General features: G+C 41.6%; 1 protein-coding gene across 3 annotated transcripts in view; it reads left to right on the top strand.

The window, feature by feature from the left end:
• Nucleotides 1–21,752, top strand: part of mocos (molybdenum cofactor sulfurase) — a 261,380-nt gene that overhangs the window by 60,958 nt on the left and 178,670 nt on the right. For all 3 annotated transcript variants that reach the window (XM_059655520.1, XM_059655509.1, XM_059655524.1), the window contains one exon: nt 9,097–9,173. In XM_059655520.1, the coding sequence (XP_059511503.1) occupies nt 9,097–9,173 (77 nt within the window). The remainder of the gene's footprint in view (nt 1–9,096; nt 9,174–21,752) is intronic.

Below are 21,752 nucleotides of genomic sequence, written 5' to 3'. Positions count from 1 at the left end.
AAACCAGGACAAATTCTGACTATTGCCAAAGAGCATAAATCCAGTTAATCCTTCTCAAAAAGTGCTGATTACAATATTTGTTTCAGTTAGGACTTCCTTTGTCTCTTGGCACGTTGAGGTCATTGCCTGTTTCATGCATTAGATATGTGCCGAAAGGTTTTTTCCTTTTAATACATCTTGTTAATTTTAGAGTTTTAGGAATGTTTGTGTTGTGTTTGACTACCAATTAATTTCAATGTGTACTGTACAGTACTTTCATTTATATAGTCAGCCATGGCTCAGGAATATTCTCATCTGAGTCACGGCAGGTCTCACTTGAGGTTTTGAGCACAGCTATTGATTCTCCAGTAGAGTACGGAGGGAAGGCTATATTATCACAGGTGTTATCTTTCGGATGAGCTGTTAAAGCAACATTCTATCTGCCATCTCAGGTTGACATAATAGATCCATTGACATTATCTTGAAGAAGGACAAGGTGGTTCCCCAATGTCATGGCCATAAGACCATAGCGTTTTGTAGCTGAATTGGGTCATTCAGCCCACTGAGTCTGCTCCACCGTTTGATCATGACTGATCACTTTTCAGATATTTATCCCTGAATCAACAACACACCAAATTCTCTGGCCATGATCATGTTTCTGTTTGTGGGACCTTAAATTGAGCAAATTTGGGATACCTTGTGAAAGGTGCTATATCAATGCAAGGTTTTCTTTAAAATATTGCACATGAATCACAAGGAGGCAATTTCATAAATATGGGTTCCAGTGAAGAATCTCTGTATTGAGAGCTGTCTCGACTGTGATAGGTGTAATGTGTGCTTTTAGCCAAGCCCCACCACTCCACCAGTCACACTATTAGTTTAAGTTTGTTGATTCAGTTAGCAAAGTGGCCTGTCTCACTCTTCCATACTGCTACCTGGAAGAGAAGAAGCATTGACTGCCCTTCTTTAATGAACTCAAAATATCTATTTATTAGGAACAAAACCTATTCTTCAAGCAAGTAGCGACTAGTGATTAACATTTAACCTGTGATATAGAAATAAAACTGCATTGCCTTAATCCCACACACACTCACAACTCAAAAAGCCAAGGCTCAGCAAAGATGGTAGGTTTTATTTAAAATAAAGGGGAAAGGAGGGAAACATTCTAATGGGCCACAGTCTGGAGACAAAAGGATAAAATGTAATAACTTATCATGTCTTTTGAAATTTACTGTTGCTGCAACTGGGTTGTTGAAGTTATAGATTGATGATAAATAAAAACTGAAAGAACTGCATGTGCTGGAAATCAGAAACAAAAACAGAAATTGCAGGAAAAGCTCAGCAAGTCTGGCAGCATTTGTGGAGAGAAATCGAAGTTAACGTTTCTGATCCAGTGACCCTTCCTCAGAACTAATGGTAGCTAGGAAAACATTGTTTTTTTGGCAGACAGTAGGGCGTGAGGAAAGGTACAGAGTAAATGAAAAGTGGAAATAGAGCCCAAACAGAGAAGGACAGTTCGACAAAGGGGAGGATAATGATCAGCCTTGGGGAATGTTTAGCTACTAATGAGAACTATTTGTGGCTAACAATGGGTTGTGTGTGATAGCAGACTGTGGGATCACAAGGTCTAGTGTGTGGAACTTGGGGTCAGGACAATGGGAGAAGGTGCTTCAGGCACTAAAGAAGCTGAACTCAATAATGGGTCCAGAAGGTTGTAGAGTTCCCAAGTGAAAAATGAGGTGCTGCCTCAAATGATAAATGTCAGTTCTGATTCTATTCAACTGGGACTTGTGTGGCTGACAGTTAGTCAAGATCCACTATTCATGTTCTGTCAGTTAGGTAGAAATATTGGTATTTGGAAACTCTATTACATTTCCCAAGGACTTTGAAGAAATAGGAACTTTTGGGATATCCTCTCAACTCACTAACTTCTCGGTTTAAAAAAGAAGAATTCTAAGACCAGAGATAGTTGCTAGGCAGCCATTAGCATAAGACCTCAGTCCTGTCAAAGCCAGTTTGTTACTTCAGTAATTGAGGCAATAAATTTCTTATGCCTTGCTTTGTTCAGCTGCTTCTCCAAAGTCACTTGATTTCTCGCAAAACAGCAGGCAGCTTGCAGCATACATTAAACTTTTGACTTCTGTAATTAGCAGATCAGAGCCCATATACTGCTGAGTACAATTCCAAGGTATCACATGTCACTGCTCAATCCAGGCAAATGTCCAAATAATTCCATCTCTTCCAGCTCCCTTCACAGTGTGCTTAAATACAAATATGTGTTCTTAACAGAGTGCATCAGACTGTGCATGATTTTCTCGTCATGTGCGACTGGAATCGTCATCATCTGTCCCTGCCAGTGCTATAGACCTTGCAGATGATTATGCTTGTTAAACTCTTGTTGACAGCCCAACTCAGCTTGTTAATATTCACCTTTCTGTCTCAGTAAACTTTCCATACAAGCTAGATGTCAAGAAAAATCAACATGAAAACTAAATAGAAACTGAAAGAACTGTGGATGCTGTACGTCAGAAACAAAAATAGAAATTGCTGGAAAAGCTCAGCAGATCTAGCGGCATATGTGGAGAAAAATCAGAGTTAATGTTTCGGGTCAAGTGACCCTTCCTCAGAATAGACCTGAGCAAGTGTCATTCTACCTAAAACATTAACTCTGATTTCTCGCCACAGATGCTGCCAGAACTTCTGAGCTTTTGTAGCAATTTTTATTTTTGTGACATGGAAACTGAAGTGGGTATTGGCAAAACTTGTTCAGAAGGACTTCCATGGTATGTACTAGGCAGTAACATCGCAGGACATGCACTATGGGAACCACCACATGCATCCCACGTCCACAAGCATTGGTGTCCAACATGTGCCAGCCTCTGAGAACACTTGTAAACTTCAGTGCTGCATCCCAGGCTGTATCAGCGACTATCATTGTAATACTACTGCAAGGATGCTGTGTGCTCAGTGACATGCAGCCAGCTCATGCATTGGACCAGCATGCCTCTGATGGTTGGGAAGTTTTTAGAAGACAGCATAGGAGGCCAAGAAATTGATAGAAGGGGAAGAATAAAATAAGAGTGCAATTTAGCAAAAAAGATAAAAGTAAACTCTGAAAACCTCTGTGGTATATATAAAGAACCATTTGTCTAAGACGATTGTGGACCCTCAGAATCGGAGAACATGTTATGTGTCTGTTTTCACTGAGGAAGGTATAAGAAACCTCCCTGAATTGTAGGTCTGAGTGACATGAGAGAACGAGGGTTTGAGGGAAATCTGCATCGGTTAGCAGGTTGCACTAGAGAAATCAACAAGGCCAAAAGTTTTTCAGTCCCGGGGACCTGATAGTCTATAACTCAAAGTGTTGAGCAAGGTCCCAATAGAAATAGTCGATGAATTAGTAGTCATCTTCCGAAGTGCCATAGGTTCTAGAATGATTCCTACAGTTGGAAACATGCAGATGTCACCCCACTATTTCTGAAAGGAGCAAAGGAAAACAACAGGGTTAACGGATCTGTTAACCTTACATCAGTTGCAGGACAAAAACTAAAACACCATAACATTCTCTCTACCACTTCCATTAAGTCTGTATACTGGGAAGTTTTGTGGACAGCCTTTCAGCCCTGCTGCTAATAAAGGGTCAATCAATCTTTGTGTGTGCATATTTGTAGTGGGGAGAATCACAATGTTGGAAATGTGACAAGTGAGCAAACACAGGGCTGCTGGTGGATGCCTCATTCAAAGGCAGTCAGTGCATGATTAAGGGGCCTGGCACCACAAAGGGGAGGGAACCTATTGTGGGCAAACTTGTAAAAGTCAACAAAGCCCAAATGAGCAATGAGTGACAACAAGGGGAGGCAGATAGAAGATGGATAAAGGAGAAGATAGATGGAGAGGAGATAGACAAGTCAAGGAGGCAGCTTTGGAGCCAGTAAAGGTGAGCGTAGGTGTAGAGTTAGGGAGGGGACAGATCAAGGGGACAGGATGAGGCTAGTAGGTAGGAGATGGGGCTGGGGCTTGATGTGGGAGGACAGGTTAGGGAGGCGGGCATGAGCCGGACTGACAAGCTGACTGACAGAAGCTCCTTTAGGTTGAAAGTGATGAGATGAATTAGAACATAGAACATAGAACAGTACAGCACAGAACAGGCCCTTCAGCCCACAATGTTGTGCCGACCATTGATCCTCATGTATGCACCCTCAAATTTCTGTGACCATATACATGTCCAGCAGTCTCTTAAATGACCCCAATGACCTTGCTTCCACAACTGCTGCTGGCAACGCATTCCATGCTCTCACAACTCTCTGCGTAAAGAACCTGCCTCTGACATCCCCTCTATACTTGCCACCAACCAGCTTAAAACTATGACCCCTCGTGCTAGCCATTTCTGCCCTGGGAAATAGTCTCTGGCTATCAACTCTATCTATGCCCCTCATTATCTTGTATACCTCAATTAGGTCCCCTCTCCTCCTCCTTTTCTCCAATGAAAAGAGACCGAGCTCAGTCAACCTCTCTTCATAAGATAAGCCCTCCAGTCCAGGCAGCATCCTGGTAAACCTCCTCTGAACCCTCTCCAAAGCATCCACATCTTTCCTATAATAGGGCGCCCAGAACTGGACGCAGTATTCCAAGTGCGGTCTAACCAAAGTTTTATAGAGCTGCAACAAGATCTCACGACTCTTAAACTCAATCCCCCTGTTAATGAAAGCCAAAACACCATATGCATTACTCCAGGAATTTTCTTGGACTTATGCCTTACAAGTTGGGTTTGTTTGGTGAAATAAAAACTAATTACAGCAGCCCTTGAACAAAATGACATTCAATATTAGCCTTGATTTAATGCCATTTGAATGAAATATAATTTATTTGTAGGAAATATAATTATTATAGGAACAACAATTCTTGAACCTTGGATGTCTACAAATATGCAGTACTGGATAAGAAGGAACAAAAAAAAGCTTTTAACAGGTACAAAGGAAATGAACATCCTTGTGGAGTACATAAAGTACAAGGTGGAACATACAGCAACTGGGCAAGCAAGGAGAGGCCATGAGAAAACACTGTTGGGTCAGATTAGGGAGAACCCCAGATACTCTAAGAAAATCAAGGGAAAGAAAAACCCGGAAAAGATTAAGGTCTATTAGTGACCAAAGGAGCAAACTGTGCATGGAATGGACGAAATTGGGAAGGTGTTAAACAAGTTCTTCACAAAGTATTGATCACTAATAGTCCTCACCAACAGCTACACACCTTCCTAGTCAGATCGTTATCAACCCCAGATAATAAAATGTGAGGCTGGATGAACACAGCAGGCCCAGCAGCATCTCAGGAGCACAAAAGCTGACGTTTCGGGCCTAGACCCTTCATTTGGACACCACCAGTGTGGCAAAGGATGACAAAATCAGTTGGTTATGCCAACTTCTCTCCCATATCTCAGACAACTTCTTACTATCATTACACCACGTTTTCTCCTTATCACTGTTGCCAATCCCAGAGATGACCGAGCAAAAGTGGCAACAGGTGCTGGCAAATGGTGCGTAAAGTTGATCATTAAATAAAGACCAAAGCATTTGAGTTTAATAAATAAGGATATAGAATTCAACAGTAAAGAGTTAAACAGACATTCATATTAAATATTGGTTACTGGTCAGCTGGAGTGCTGTGCACAATTTGAAGATTCGTGTTGTAAGAAGTGTATTAAAACTGCAAAAAATACCCAACATTGACTAACAAATAATGTCAATGATGCAAGCTTGTCGGTAGGAATGATGTGAGATTCTAACATTGCTTCCTGTGGAGCAGAGGGCTAAATGAATTCTTAATATAACTTTTTCTATGTTGTTAAATGATTTAATGCGAGGACAGGGAGAGGTTGTTACCTTTGTTTTGGCTGTCACAAAAATCCTCCTGCCTAGATGATTACCGACAGACATATCTTTTTAAGAGCTCAGACTTGATTGAGGACTAAACATTTCCTGTCTGGGGCTCTTTTATCTTTCACTGTCAACTTTGAAGCGTATAAGGGCAACTTCTGGCCCTTCGTCAGCAAACCACCTTAACGTCACCAGAAGTCTCTTCTGCACTCGTGGGCTCCTTTTTGCTGTTGATGATGCTGGTGGTGTCCTGTATTAATATGAAACCTGTAGGAGCAAAAGTTGAGTAGGCAGGCAGGATTTAGGCATGTAGCAGTCTTTATTCTTATTTAAGTAATTACCGGTTTATGCAGGGAGAGAGGCAAATATCTTCCCCTTAATCTGACCTCAACGTGAGAATGCAGTTGTTCCCTTAATCTTTGGCTCATGATTGGAAGAAAGAGGACACTCTGATTTTCACAGTGAGACACAACCCTTTTATACATATTATGTTACAATAATCATATAACAACGTGGTCACTGGTTCCTTCCTCTTATTCTATACATCCAATCCCGTGGACAGCCCCAGCTTCCCATGATCTCATGGCATTTAACAGACATTGTAAACTCCAAGCCGTGTGATCTTTCGATGCATACAATTAATTTGCATTCCAAAGTCACTAGTTATAGTCCTTCGGGAAAGTCCAAGATTTACTTATCTCTAAGGCCTGCTTGGATTCTGTTGCCCCTTGTATTCCTTTGCTATCTCTATCAAATTCTGTTACACCTCTTATACTTTCCCACTGTCCTAACTCTATGTAAAGAATACTAAAGACAGGTGGTTCTAAATAACTGCTGTAAGATTTGTAATATTAATTCTATTATAAAGTTAGTTAGATGTAAAGTTTTACAGCACTCTTTAACTGATGAATTGGGAGCATTTTGTTTTGGACAGGACATACCAGGCATCCTTTTAGTGATAAAGAAAATGTTTCCTGAGACTAATTAGCTTTCACATCTATGTTTGTTGGATTTCCCATAATGTTTCTATTATATCTTGGTGATATATGTGTATCCATAATTTCGTTGAAATCTTTCCCTGTGATTATCTGAAAAATCTTTAATACAACCCTATTTCTTAATATTATGAATAACTTCAAAGAAACAACTGATTGCTACAAAATAATTTTAGCTATTGTTTTCACAACTGCATGAGTAGTAAGGCTGACTGTTTTATGGGCTGAGATTTGCATCACTTGTTCTAACTGATACTGTTTACCTAATAGGATAATACCCTTTTATTAATGAGGCTGGAATGAATCACTTGCCATAGTTTAATGAACTTGTGTCTATCATTAGACATCCTCATGTTGAACTGTCTCTGATGACTGTTTGTGCAGTATGGTTGTTTGGCCTTGGAGTAAACCCTTGTCAGAGGTACCATTGAGTTTCACATAAATGCTGGAGCAGGTGTTTAATTCTGTTATAATTACTTATCTGCCATTTTGTGCCTAAATGCTGGAATAGGTTTTTTAATTCTGTTTATACCTTCTTGGCCATTTTGTGTCTTTCAAATATGGGCAGCCCTTACAAAACCAAAAATATCTGCATTTATCTTGTCATCTGAATTACAAAGACTAGTCTTGAAATATTAGCTTCCAAATTGTAATTTTTTTTTAAAATGCCCACACAATATGAACATTGCTGGTTACTGTCCATTCCAAAATGCTTTCGAAAACATGTTTGTGAGCTGCAATGTAGGGAATTCCAGAATTTTGGCCCAACAACCACATGATTGCAGGTGTTCAGGAAGGTGGCTTGCCGCCACTTTCTCAAGCAATTAAGGAAGGGAAAAAAAATGCAGATGTTGCTAATGACATCTATGTCTCATTAATGAATCAATGGAGAGGGAGTGGCATGAAAGTCAGGTAAAGATATATCAAATTAAAAATATATGACTAGTTTTTTAAATAGCAAACCAATGTACATTGACAACCATTTTCCAGCTAGGTAATTATTGCTATCAGTAACTAGGAATATTTTGTTGCATTTTTTCAGTATTTTTTGTTCTTATTTAAATTTTTAGCATTCACGGTATTTGCATAAATTGTAATTCGATCTGACTGATTGAAACTAGTAGATCATAAAATAATTGAAATGAAGTCCTTGGTGGTTGTTAGTTTATCACTCATGAAAAGACTACCACCCCCTCTACCGAATTCTGAACTAGCTTTAGGAATTTGACCTGTACCTGTTTTGTTGGAAGTTACAAAGATATGTTGTGTTCCCCAGAATATTGATGATTTTAGTGTAATCTGATTAATGCATTTAAGATTATTGTAAATTTTATTGAATAGATAAAAAAATTTTTTCCAGAGTCAGTAAAGTCTAGAACAAATTGGGTACAACATTTATATAAGTGCTAGATAGTTTAGGATTGATCAACATATTTCTTCATACAGATGGTTGTAGGAATTTGCCCAAAAAGCAGTTGTAGCTGGGTCCATTGAAAGTTTAAAAATATGGCTGACATTTTTTTGTTAAGCAAAGCCCTTTCTAGGATATGAAACCAAGGTGGTAAATGGTTTTCACGTTTCTTGATCTAACCAAATGTTAGAGCAGGCATGAGGAGCTAAATAGCCCAGCCCAGTTTCTTTACTGCATATCTTTGCCACTCATTGTAAGTAATGTCATCAGAGTTTAGACATGAACAATTGCACCGTATTAGCTGTGGCCTTTGGATCTTTAATCAAAACCCTTGCATACAAGTTTCTCTATGTCTAACTAAAAGATGCAATCCAGCTGTTAATAATTGTAAAGTAATTATTTTGCGCAAAAAAGTTAGAAATTTCCTTTTCTATACATGATCTTTTAATATTGTGCTTTTACATGGCTGCAATTGTAAAATTTCTTTATGATCAACAAGAATGCCTGGGGGGGATAGTCAATCACAACAGTCAAGAATGCAAAAATAGGTGACTTTTTAAAAAAATAGTTGATGTATTGTTGGCGCAATATGTGGCCATAATGCAGTTACTCTGTTGGAATACCTAAAGATTTTCCCTAAAATTGTTCTCAAATTTTAAAGTAAAAAGAACAATATGAGTTCATTAAACATTGAGTGATTCAGAAAGATTGAAATGTTCTAGCTGTAAAAAAGACTGACTGCATCCCAATCTGGTGAAGTAAAAAATAGTTTTGTTACTTATTATGCTGGAATAAAGTGAGTAGATTCCTTGTGTGATAAATTATTATTTTGTTCCAGGTTTGAAGATGGCACCATTTCTTTCCTTGATATAATAGCAGTAAATCATGGATTTGATGCACTGGATAAGTTTACAGGTCAGTTGCAAAGAATAATGTTAAATCTATTTAAGCTTTATAAGAATTGCATGAAAATGGGTCATAATATTCCAAACCATTGCGAAGGTGAATTTTTCTATTGAGTAAACTAGTGACAGAGATTGCAAGAGCGTTGAAGTCCTAACAGTGCCATGTGTGATCCTATATCACATGGATTGCACAGTTCAGAAAGGGGCTTATGAACACCTTCTCAAGGGCGATTAGGGATGGACTTGCCAACAATGTACATATTCCACGAGTGAATAAAGTAAAGCCCTGTAGTTATTTCTCCGTGCATGAGTGAAAACAATGGGTGTCTGGAAGTAAGTGGCATATGACAGGTCTGAGCCAGGCATGGTCAGTAGTGAATACTGAGGAGTCTGTTAGTAAGTCTGATCTTGACTTTGTGCAATTCTGTGAAACAAGTGACAGTGAATTGGAAGCCTATTTCTCATTGTGCCTGAATTTTATTTTTATTAATAATTGATGGTTCTGTGGCTTTCTTCTCTGTTGTGACCATGTACACCTGTAAGCAAGAGGGCTGTTTATTATTGTGCTTGACTGATGTGCCTGATATGCAAATATATTCACTCACCTTGTTCACTTCAGTGAGGCCATGGAAATGTTTTCAGTTCATTACTGTATCCTTCAGACAAGGCTGCAAGAGGAACCTTGTCGAACGCCTTAGTGAAGCCCACATAGTTCATGCCCACTCCTCGGCCCTCGTCAACCCTCTTTGTTACTACTTAAAAAAAACTCAACCAAGCTTGTGAGACACAATTTCCCATGCATGAAACCATGTTGACTATCCCTGATCAATCCATGCCTTTTTAAATACATGTAAATCCTGTCCCTCAGGATTCATCCCAACATCTTGCCCACCACCGGTGTCAGGCTCACTGGTCTATAGTTCCCTGGCTTTTGCTTACCACCTTTCTTAACTAGTGACAACACGTTAGCCAACCTCCAGTCTTCAGGCACCTCGTCTGTGGCTATCAATGATACAAATATCTCAGCAATAGGCCCAGCAGTCACTTCCCTTGCTTCCCACAGAGTTCAGGGATACACCTGATCAGGTCCCAGGCATTTATCCACCTTTATGCCTTTTAAAGACACCCAGGACCTCCTTCTCCGTAATATGGACATTTTCCAAGATGGCACTATTTATTTCCCCAAGTTTTCTATCTTCTATATCCTTCTCCACAGTAAACACGAATACAAAATACACATTTAGTATTTCCCCCATCTCCTGCTTTTCCGCACATAGGTGGCCTTGCTGATGTTTGAAGGGTCCTATTCTCTCCCTAGTTACTCTTTTGTCCTTAATATATTTGTAGAATCCCTTTGGATTCTCCTGATTTGCCAAAGCTAACTCATGTCCTATTTTTGCCCTCCTGATTTCCCTCTTAATATATTCTTCCAGCTTTCATATTCTTCCAGGGAATCACTCGATTTCTGCTCTCTATACCTGACATTTGCTTCCTTCTTTTTCTTGACCAAAACCTTAATTTCTCTAGTCATCCAGCATTCTCTACACCTACCAGCCTTGCCCTTCACCCTAACAGGAATATACTATTTCTGAGCTCTTGTTATCTCATTTTTGAAGCCTTCCCATTTTCCAGCTGTTAGGTCGTTACCAGAATCTATGGAAATTTGGAAAACTGCAACCAGTGCAACTCCTGCCTTAGCAGTCACTTCTTTTAAAGTCTAGGTTACAAGCAACCTGGCAAACTTTACCTGCAAACGTCTGCCCCCAAACAGTTGAAAGTTCTTGCCTAATGCAGAAAAAAATTGACCTTCCTCCAATTTAGAAATTTAATTTTTAGATCTGGTCTATCCTTTGCCATGGCTATTTTAAAACTAATATAATCATATTTTCATACAGCTTGATTTTATGTTGTTATTTATACTTAATTAATAGCAAAACCTAAATCAATAAGACTAGTGGTATGAAGAAGATGAATCCGAATTTAGAACTAGTAAATAATGACAAAAGAAGTGAGAACACAGTGAGTGAGAGATATCCGTAAATATATAAACAGATAGTAAGAGGTCTACAACTATTTAGAAAGCAAAATAATAACTAAAGGGAGTTTTGACCCCCAAGGGAGTGAGTCTGAGGATTTTTTTTTAATTCACTGTGGGACTTACATATTGCTCACTGGCCAGCATTTATTACCGTTCCTTGTTGCCCTCAAGAAGATGGTGTCGAGTTGCATTCTTAAACCACTGAAGTCCACATGCTGTAGGTTTACCTACACTGCCCTTCAGGAGGAATTCCAGGATTTTGACCCAGTGACAGTGAAGGAACGGAGGTATATTTCCGAGTCAAGATGGTGACTTGCTTGGAGGGGAAATTGCAGGTGGTAGTGTATCGAGGCATCTGCTGCCCTTGTCCTTCCAGAAGGAAGCGAGTGGGAGTTTGGAAGGTGCTATGTAAGAATCCTTGGAGTCCAGCATGTAGATGGGATACACTGCTGTGACTGATTGTCGGTGGAAGGAGTGGATGCTTGAGCATATGGTGCTAATGTAGTGAGTTACTTTGTCCTGGATGGTGTCAAACTTCTTGATGGTTGTTGGAGCAGCACTCATCCAGGAATTGGGAGCATTCCATCACACCCTGACTTGTGCCCTGTAGATGGGGAACTGGCTTTAGGGAGTTAGGACGTGAGCTACTTGCTGGAATGTTCCCAGCTTCTTACCTGCTCTGTAGCTACAGGATTTATATGGCGAGTCCAGTTGAGTTTCTGGTCAATGGTAGCCCCAAAGATGTTGATTATGGGGCATTCAGTGATTGAAACACCATCGAATTTCAAGGGACTGTGGTTGGATTGTCGGTTATTGGAGATGGTCATTACTGTAATTGCCTGGCATTTGTGTGGCATGAATGTTACTTACCATTTGTCAACCCAAACCTGGATATTGCCCTGATGTTTTTGCATTTGTACATGGACTGCTTCAGTATTTGAGGAATCACAAATGGTGTTGCAAATTAAGCAATAATTGGCAATCATCCACACTTTTGACCTTATGATGGAGGCAAGGCCATTGACGAAGCAGCATTAATAATGGGAAATATGGCAATGGTGGAAGCATTAAAAAGATATTCTGAGTCAGTACTCACTGTAGATGGACACAGCTAGCATGCCAAAAATACTTGACATCCTAGAGATAAAATACAAGAGATAAATTAATGTAAGCACTATTACCAGGTGAAAAGGGACTGAGAAACATGTGTAACTAAAGGCTTACAAATTTCCAGGACCCGATGGCTTGCAACTTAGACTTTAAAAGAAGTGACTGCTGAGGCAAGAGATGCACTGATTGCAGTTTTCCAAAAGTCTTTATATTCTGATAATGACCCAACAGAATGGAAAATAGCAAATATTGTTCAAGAAATGAGGGCGATAAATCGAAGAAACTATGGACCGATTAACGCTAAATCTGTTAAAAGAAATATGGTAGAAATTATTATTAAGGAGGTTATAACCAGGCACTTTGAAAATCTTAAAGTAATTGGGCAGAGCCACCTTGGTTTTATGAAGAGGAATTCGTAGTTTTCTAGTTTGTTAAGAGATCGTTTCAGAAACAGAACGTGTAATGGGGAACTGGTAGGTATGGCGTACTTGGATCTCTAAAAGTCTTTGATAAGGTACCACGTCAAAGTTTACTGTACAAAATAGGAACTCCCAGGGTAGGGGTAACCAATTGGCATGGATAGAGGGGCATTGCTTGTTTAAGAGGAAGCAGAAAGTAGAAATAAATGGGCCATTTTCAGGTTGGCAAGCAGTCACTAAAACAGTGTGACAAACAGCAGTGTTGGGGCCTCAAACTTTTACAAACATTACCAATGATTGGATGAAGAGGCCAAATGTAAGATGATTTAATTTACCAATGACACAAAACTAGAGAAGAGAGTAAGTTACGAAGAGGACGTTAAGGATTTGCAAAGGGTTACAAATAGATAGAGAGTGGGCAAAGATTTGGCAGATCGTTTATAATGCAGGAAATTGTAAATTTGCCCACTTTGGCAAGAAGGATGTAAAAGCAGTTGGTATTTAAATGAAGACATGTTACAAAACACTGGGGTAGAGAAGTATCTGGGTACCCTGGTACATGAATCACAAAAAGCTTGCATTCAGAAACAGCAAGAGATTAGGAAGACAAAATGAATGTGCTTGCTTATTGCAAAGGAATGGAGTATAAAAGTAGGAAGTTTTGTGATATTCTCTGAGACCACATCTGGTATATATGCTGTTTTAGTTTCCTCATTTCAGAAAGGTATCATTGCTTTCAAAGCAATTCAGAGACGTTTCAGTCAAGTAATTCCAATGATGAAGGGTTTATTTTGTGGGGAAATATTCAGCAAGTTGGGCCAGTATTCATGAGATTTCAGAAGAATGAGAAGTGCTCTTATTGGAACATACAACACCCTGAGGGATCTTGACAGGTTTGATGCTGAGAGGATGTTCTCCATTGTGAGGGAGAACAAAACTAGAGAACACTGTTTAAAAATTAGGGATCTTAAATTTAAAACTTAAATGAGGAGTTCTTTTACACAATGGCTCATTCATCTGTGGAATTCTATTCCACAGAGAGGAATGGAGGCTGATCATGGTTATTTTTAGGAATGAGTTAGATAGTTTCATGATTGATGAGGAAGTCAAAGGGTACTGGGGATAGGCCACAATCAGATCAGCCATGATATTATTGAAAGGTGCAGTAGGTTCAAGGGGCCAAATCATCTATTGTTCTTAATTCATAACTATGTTCATTTATTTATGTATGTATGTAATTTATTCACAGTACAGGTTGAGGTGCTGGGAAATAATGCTGCCAAGCAGTTAATGGCAGGATGTGAAATGACATTAGACCATTTAATGGAGAAAGTTTCATTTTAAAGGTGGAAATTATAGAGAAAACATTGATACAAAAAATTGACAGAAAGGAATGTGATACCAGCAAGTAAGGACTTCATACATATATAAATGGCTCACAAATGTAGGAATTTCCATATACTGTAGGAAGTCATTAAATCTTCATTAAATCCATTAAAGAGGTGTAATGCAGAAAATTTGATTTCAAATATGTTCTGAATCTGAAACAGATGAATAAGATCTCGGCCGTCAGCAGTAATGTCACATGATTTTAGTTTTCAACCATCAAATCAAATTATTTTGTGCTATGTTATGTGCGATGACTCTTTTGTTTGCATTTATGTGTTGTTGAGCTGACACTTGGTGAACATTGTAACATTCAGGGGACAGGCAGTTCCATGGGATTATCATACTTGGGTTCCACGAATGAATGCTGTATTTGACTAATCCAAAATATTTAGTTTTACTCAGGATAAGGATGGGGCTCGTTGCAATGTTTTTAAAGTTCGGGGTCACTGAGGATCAGTTCCTGGTTATGGTTAGAGGCAGACAGAGACAGTGGCAAACTATACAGAAAAGAAGTGTTTAGCCACACAGCTGAAAAGTATGTACACTGAGACTATAGTTGGGGACTTTGTGAGAAGTCAAAAAACAATTGGATAACTCTGTGCTGTTAGAACTCAGAAGTTCGAGAAAGTTAAAAAACAGCTAAGCGTTAGATAATAAAGTGTGAAGCTGGATGAACACAGCAGGCCAAGCAGCATCTCAGGAGCACAAAAGCTGACGTTTCGGGCCGAGAACCTTCATCAGAGAGGGGGACGGGGTGAGGGTTCTGGAATAAATAGGGAGAGAGGGGGAGGCGGACCGAAGATGGAGAGAAAAGAAGATAGGTGGAGAGGAGAGTATAGGTGGGGAGGTAGGGAGGGGATAGGCCAGTCCAGGGAAGACGGACAGGTCAAGGAGGTGAGATGAGGTTAGTAGGTAGGAAATGGCTTGAGGTGGGAGGAAGGGATGGGTGAGAGGAAGAACATGTTAGGGAGGCCGAGACAGGCTGGACTGGTTTTGGGATGCAGTGGGTGGAGGGGATGAGTTCGGCTGGTTGTGTGATGCCGTGGGGGGAGGGGACAAACTGGGTTGGTTTTGGGGTGCGGTGGGGGAAGGGGAGATTTTGAAGCTGGTGAAGTCCACATTGATACCATTGGGCTGCAGGGTTCCCAAGCGGAATATGAGTTGCTGTTCCTGCCACCTTCGGGTGGCATCATTGTGGCACTGCAGGAGGCCCATGATGGACATGTCATCTAAAGAATGGGAGGGGGAGTGGAAATGGTTTGCGACTGGGAGGTGCAGTTGTTTATTGCGAACTGAGCGGAGGTGTTCTGCAAAGCGATCCCCAAGCCTCCGCTTGGTTTCCCCAATGTAGAGGGAGCCACACCGGGTACAATGGATACAGTATACTACATTGGCAGATGTGCAGGTGAACCTCTGCTTAATATGGAAAGTCATCTTGGGGCCTGGGATGTGGGTGAGGGAGGAGGTGTGGGGGCAAGTGTAGCACTTCCTGCGGTTGCAGGGGAAGGCGCCGGGTGTGGTGGGGTGGAGGGCAGTGTGGAGCAAACAAGGGAGTCATGGAGACAGTGGTCTCTCCGGAAAGCAGACAAGGGTGGGGATGGAAAAATGACTTGGGTGGTGGTGTCGGATTGTAGATGACGGAAGTGTCGGAGGATGATGCATTGTATCCAGAGGTTGGTGGGGTGGTGTGTGAGAACGAGGGGGATCCTCTTTGGGAGGTTGTGGCAGGGGTTGGGTTGGCAGGAACAGGCTGAGAGAATGGGTCGACCAGGGCAGGCAGGTTTGTGGATTTTGGGAAGGAGATAGAAACGGGCCGTGCGGGGTTGGGGAATAATAAGTTTGGAGGCTGTGGGTGGGAGGTCCCCTGAGGTGATGAGGTCATGAATGCTGTGGGAGGCCCGGTTTCCTGCTCCTCTGATGCTGCTTGGCCTGTTATGTTCTACACCGTGTTATATCAGAACAAAGCATCCTGTTTGTTTGCTTCACCATCCCCTACACTAATCATTCACTTTATGCAGCACATTCACTTTCTGCAACCTTGAGCGCAATTTTCATGACACTGCAACAACTTGCAAAGCCACTTCAAAATCATTTGCTAAATTAGCGGATGCACAGGAAAACCACCAGCTGCACAACCCGTCCAAGCAGAGCCACTGTATCATCCTACCTTGGAATGATATTGCCTTTCTTTCACTAGTGCTGAGTCAAAATACTGGAACTTCCTTCTTGACAGGATTGATAGAACCTCCGCTCGGTTCGCATTAAACAACTGCACCTCCCAGTCGCAAACCATTTCCACTCCCCCTCCCATTCTTTAGATGACATGTCCATCATGGGCCTCCTGCAGTGCCACAATGATGCCACCCGAAGGTTGCAGGAACAGCAACTCATATTCCGCTTGGGAACCCTGCAGCCCAATGGTATCAATGTGGACTTCACCACCTTCAAAATCTCCCCTTCCCCCACCGCATCCCAAAACCAGCCCAGTTCGTCCCCTCCCCCCACTGCACCACACAACCAGCCCAGCTCTTCCCCCCCACCCACTGCATCCCAAAACCAGTCCAACCTGTCTCTGCCTCCCTAACATGTTCTTCCTCTCACCCATCCCTCCTCCCACCCCAAGCCGCACCTCCATCTCCTACCTACTAACCTCATCCCACCTCCTTGACCTGTCTGTCTTCCCTGGACTGACCTATCCCCTCCCTACCTCCCCACCTATACTCTCCTCTCCACCTATCTTCTTTTCTCTCCATCTTCGGTCCGCCTCCCCCTCTCTCCCTATTTATTCCAGAACCCTCTCCCCATCCCCCTCTCTGAAGAAGGGTCTAGGCCCGAAACGTCAGCTTTTGTGCTCCTGAGATGCTGCTTGGCCTGCTGTGTTCATCCAGCCTCACACTTCATTATCTAGGATTGATAGTGTACCTGCTTTAGATAGACTGCAGTGGTTTAAGACAGCTCATCAACAGCATCGCAATGCATAGCCAACGAATGTTGGCTTTTGCAGACATGTTCACAGGTTATGAATGAATAAAAAGATTGTGAACATTGGTAAATTATTCACCCACGTGCCAGTACTGGTCAAGACCCAACAGATGCCCAACAGCGTAAATTTCTGATTGATGCCACTACCTAGTCATCATGAAAATTGATTGCATTTCTCACACATGATGGAACTAATTCATGTACTCTTGTCGTCCATCCCAGCAGAAAGGAACTAATTTGTACAAATTAGCCAAAAGGAGTAGTAGACTTCAGGATTGAGAGCAATTTAGATTTCTGCAAAAAAGGACAAATGGTTTGATCGGGTGAAAAATAGAGTACAAGAGTAAGTGTACAGGGAACATGCAAACCGATTGCAAAAACGAATACAGGCAAAAAAATTAGTGAAGGCAAAAGCAGTCTCTTCAAATCAGAAGCAAAGGAAGTTGTAATGGGGAACAAAGAAGTGGCAACATTTTGGTTCTATCTTCACAAAAGAAGACATAAATAATGTCCCAAAAATGTTGAGCAACACATGTAGTGAGGGAGGAACTGGAGGAAATCAGTACTAGTAGATAAGTGGTGTTGGGGAAATTGATGGGACTAAGGCCGAATAACCTACATCCCTGATTAAGGATGTGACCCTAAAATTGGCAGACACCTTTGCTTGTAACCTTTCAAGATTCTATAGATTCTGCTAATGTAATTCCACTGTTTAAAAAATTAGAAGTGAGAAAACAGGGAATTGCAGACTAGTTAGAATGACTTCTGTAGTAGGAAAATTGCTCAAGTCCATTGTAAAAGATTCACTAGCAGAGCACTTGGAAAGCAATTTTCTGAAGAAGGATCTCAGCCTGAAATGTAAACTTTCCTGCTCCTCTGATGCTGCTTGGCCTGCTGTGTTCATCCAGCTCCACACCTTGTTAACTTGGAAAACAATGTCAAGATTAGGCAGAGTCAGCATGGATTTATGAAACAAAATCATGCTTGAAAAATCTATTGGAATTTTTCAAAAAACGTGACTAATAGAGTTGAGGAGGGGAAACCAATTGATGTAGCTTCTTTGGACTTCGCCATCACCCTCAACAACTTCTTTTTCAACTCCTCTCATTTTCTTCAGGTAAGAGGGGTCGCCATGGCTACCCGCATGGGCCCTAGTTATGTCTGTCTCTTCATGGAGTACGTGGAATATTCCTTGTTCCAGGCTTATTCCGGCCCCCACCCACAACTCTTTCTCCAATACATCGATTATATCATTGGTGCTGCTTCATTCTCTCACATCTGGAATTGGAAAACTTCATCAATTTTACCTCCAATTCCCACCCTGCCATCACTTTCACCAAGTCTATCTCTGACTCCTCCTCTCCCTTCCTCGACATTTCTGTTTCCATTTTTGGTGATAAATCAGCCACTAATATCCACGGCAAACTCACTGATTCCCACAGCTACCTGGACTATACATCCTCACTCTCTGCTTCCTGTACAGACTCCATCCCGTTCTCTCAGTTCCTCTGTCTCCATCGCATATGTTCAGATGAGGCCAACTTCAACAAGAGACCCTCCGAAATGCCCACCTTCTTCCTCAACCGAGGATTGCCCACCTTCGTTGTTGACATGGCCCTCAACCAGGTCCGACCCATCTCCCGCACTTCCACCCTCACTCCTTCTCTTCCCTCCCACAGCAGCAATAGAGTTCCCCTTATCCTCACCTACCATCCCACCGCATTCACATCCAGAAGATCATTTGACGCCATTTCCGCCATCTCCAGCAAGATGCCACCACCAGACATATATTCCCCTCCCCTTCCTTGTCTGCCTTCTGCAGGGATCGTTCCCTCCAGAAGCAGAGAGCTTTTAGGTTATTCCTGTGGGGAAAGCAAATACACAGGATTGGATATCCGTAGTGAAGATGAGGTGTTGGGGTCAGGGAATCGGATGTCTTGGAGGAGGTGGAGGGCGTGGGTGATGTCCCGGACATAGGTGGGGATTCCTGGACTGGTGGTGGTAGTGGGATGGAGGTGGGGGGTGTGGTGGTGGTTGGGGGCAGTTGGGGGCAGGAGAGACAGTGTCAAGATAAGTGGAGATAAGTTCAGTGGGGCAGGAAGTCCACACTTTCTTCACCCCCAACACCTCCCCAACGCCCTACGGCACCTTCCCCTGTAACCGGCGAAGGCGCAACACCTTGCCCACCTATCTCCTCCCTCCCCAGCATCCAAGGGTCTAAACATACCTTCCAGGTGAAGCAACATTTCACCTGCACTTCCCAGAATCTAGTCTACTGCATTCGCTGCTCATAATGTGGTCTCCTCTACAATTGGGAAACAAAGCATAGACTTGGCGAGCGCTTCGCAAAACATCTACATTCTGCTCGCAAAAAAGACCCTGAACTGCCTGTTGCCTGCCACATCAATGCACCACCCTGCGCCCTGGCCAATGTCTCTGGACCTGGCTTGCTGCAGTGTCCCAACAAAACCCAGTGCAAGCTGGTGGAACAAAGCCTGATTTTCTGCTTGGGATCCCTACAGCCTTCCAGATTCAATATGGAGTTCAATAATTTTAGGGCCTAAACTCTCCCATGTCCCAGCCCCCTATTCACTCACCAGGCCTTGTTACCACATAGCCTACCACTACACACCCCCTATTGTTAGTCACTAACAGTCCCCATAAACAACTATTCACCCTCCCAGCCTGATCGTTAGCAACTCCTTTGTCTGTCCAACTGTCTTTGCCTCTCTTTTTGGCTCTAACCTATCATTTACAACCTACCCCACCCACCTCCCTATTTTCTGAATATAAACTGACGTTTTCCCAGCCACCATCAGTTCTGAGGAAGGGTTGCTGGACCCGAAATATTAACTCTGGTTTTTCCTTCACAGATGCTGCCTGACCTACTGAGCTTTTCCAGCAACTTTATTTTTGTTCCTGATTTTGGTATCCCAGGATTGACATATGAAGAGAAACTGAATCAGATGGGGCTATACTCACAGGAGTTTAGGAGAATAAAGGTCGCTCTGATAAAAAACTATAAAATTTTATCAAGACAAGACATGGCAAATGCAAGAAGGATCTTCCTGATGATTGAGGAGTCCACAACCATAGATTACAGTTTAAGGATATATGCAGGCCATTTAGAACTGAGAGGAGGACAAATTTCTTCACCCAGAGTGGTGAACCTGTGAATTTTCTGCCTTAGAAAGTGATTGACGCCAATACATTGAAGTTTTCAAGAAGGAGATAGAAATAGGTCTTAGGGCAAAAGGGATTAAAGGAATTGGGGGATACGGTACTGAGTTGGATGATGAGATATGACCATACTGCATGGCAAATTGGGCTCGAAGAAGTGACTAGCCTAGTCCTGCTACTATTTTTCTGAGTTTCTACATTTCAGTATGCATCATTGATCAAAGCTGAGAATTTACTGGTTTGCATAGTTCCGCTATTGGCAAACTTAACCAGTGCACCAAGGGACCAGGTTAGCCTACTTAAAAATCTTCTCTAATTCGGCTGTTGAAGATTATCTAGCGGTCAGATCACAAACAATCTTCGCAGTCCTCCAATGAAATATTAAACTTCATTGCAATTAAGGACTGTTCTTGCCAACTTTGATATATTTAGTGAATTGTAATACAAAATGAAATGTGCCAGAAGTCCAGAATATTAATCACCAGCTGCTAAGCTATATTGGTTGACTCGGTACTATATATTAATCAATGTGCTAATTAAGAACACAGACATTTATTAGATTTGTGTATTATTTAAACCACTGTTAACACCAGGTTTGCGAGGCTGAAAAAGACATGATTTCCACAGAAGGATAAAATCATCTGTTTTCAAACAAATGATTTTTTAACTATATAATGTTAACTGTATAAATAATTTGCGATAATATAACATAGAAATGTAGGTTGTAAATGACCCAACCCATGCCTTTAAACTGTGATGCCGGGTTCTGATTAAATAACTGTAAAATAGCTGCCACACAAATGGGGAGTCACTAATTTTAATTTGCTCCTAATTTGGATTGGTTTAGCTCAGGTAGTTGGATGGCTGGTTTGCAATGTAGAGTGACATCAATGGTGTGGGTTCAATTCCTGCACCAGCTGAAGTTACCATGACGGAATCTCCTATTCAACCTCTTTCTTAGTCTGAGGTGTGGTAACTCTCAGGTTAAACCATTACCAGTCATCTCTTCTCATGAGAGAGCAACCTTTTGGTCTAGTAAGACTATGGTGACTTTTTTTTAAACATCTCCTCAACTTCCCTGGTTAACCATGGTTAGCTTATCCCTTCTTAGAATCCTTCTCCCTCATTGGGATATATCTTTGCTGTGAGCCATAAACTATTTCCTTAAATATTTGCCATTGTTCCAAAACACCTTTACTAATAAACTTCTTTCCCAATCCACTCCATTCAACTCATTCCTTTGTGGATACCATTCCTTTGCTTAGCACAAATGTTTTTGACCCATGTTTTTCTGAAGAAGGGTCTGGGCCCGAAATGTCAGCTTTCCTGCTCCTCTGATGCTGCTTAGCCTGCTGTGTTCATCCAGCTGTACACCTTGTTATCTGTTTTGACCCAAGTTCCTCCACCTCAATTTAAATGCTAAATTCTGCTGTGTTATGGTCATTACTTCCTAGGGCATCTATTACGCTAA

This window comes from Stegostoma tigrinum, chromosome 2 (assembly GCF_030684315.1).
Source record: "Stegostoma tigrinum isolate sSteTig4 chromosome 2, sSteTig4.hap1, whole genome shotgun sequence".
In the NCBI taxonomy this organism is placed as follows: domain Eukaryota; kingdom Metazoa; phylum Chordata; class Chondrichthyes; order Orectolobiformes; family Stegostomatidae; genus Stegostoma; species Stegostoma tigrinum.
Note: the sequence above shows the minus strand (reverse complement) of the source record. Positions and strands in the feature narration are given on the sequence as shown.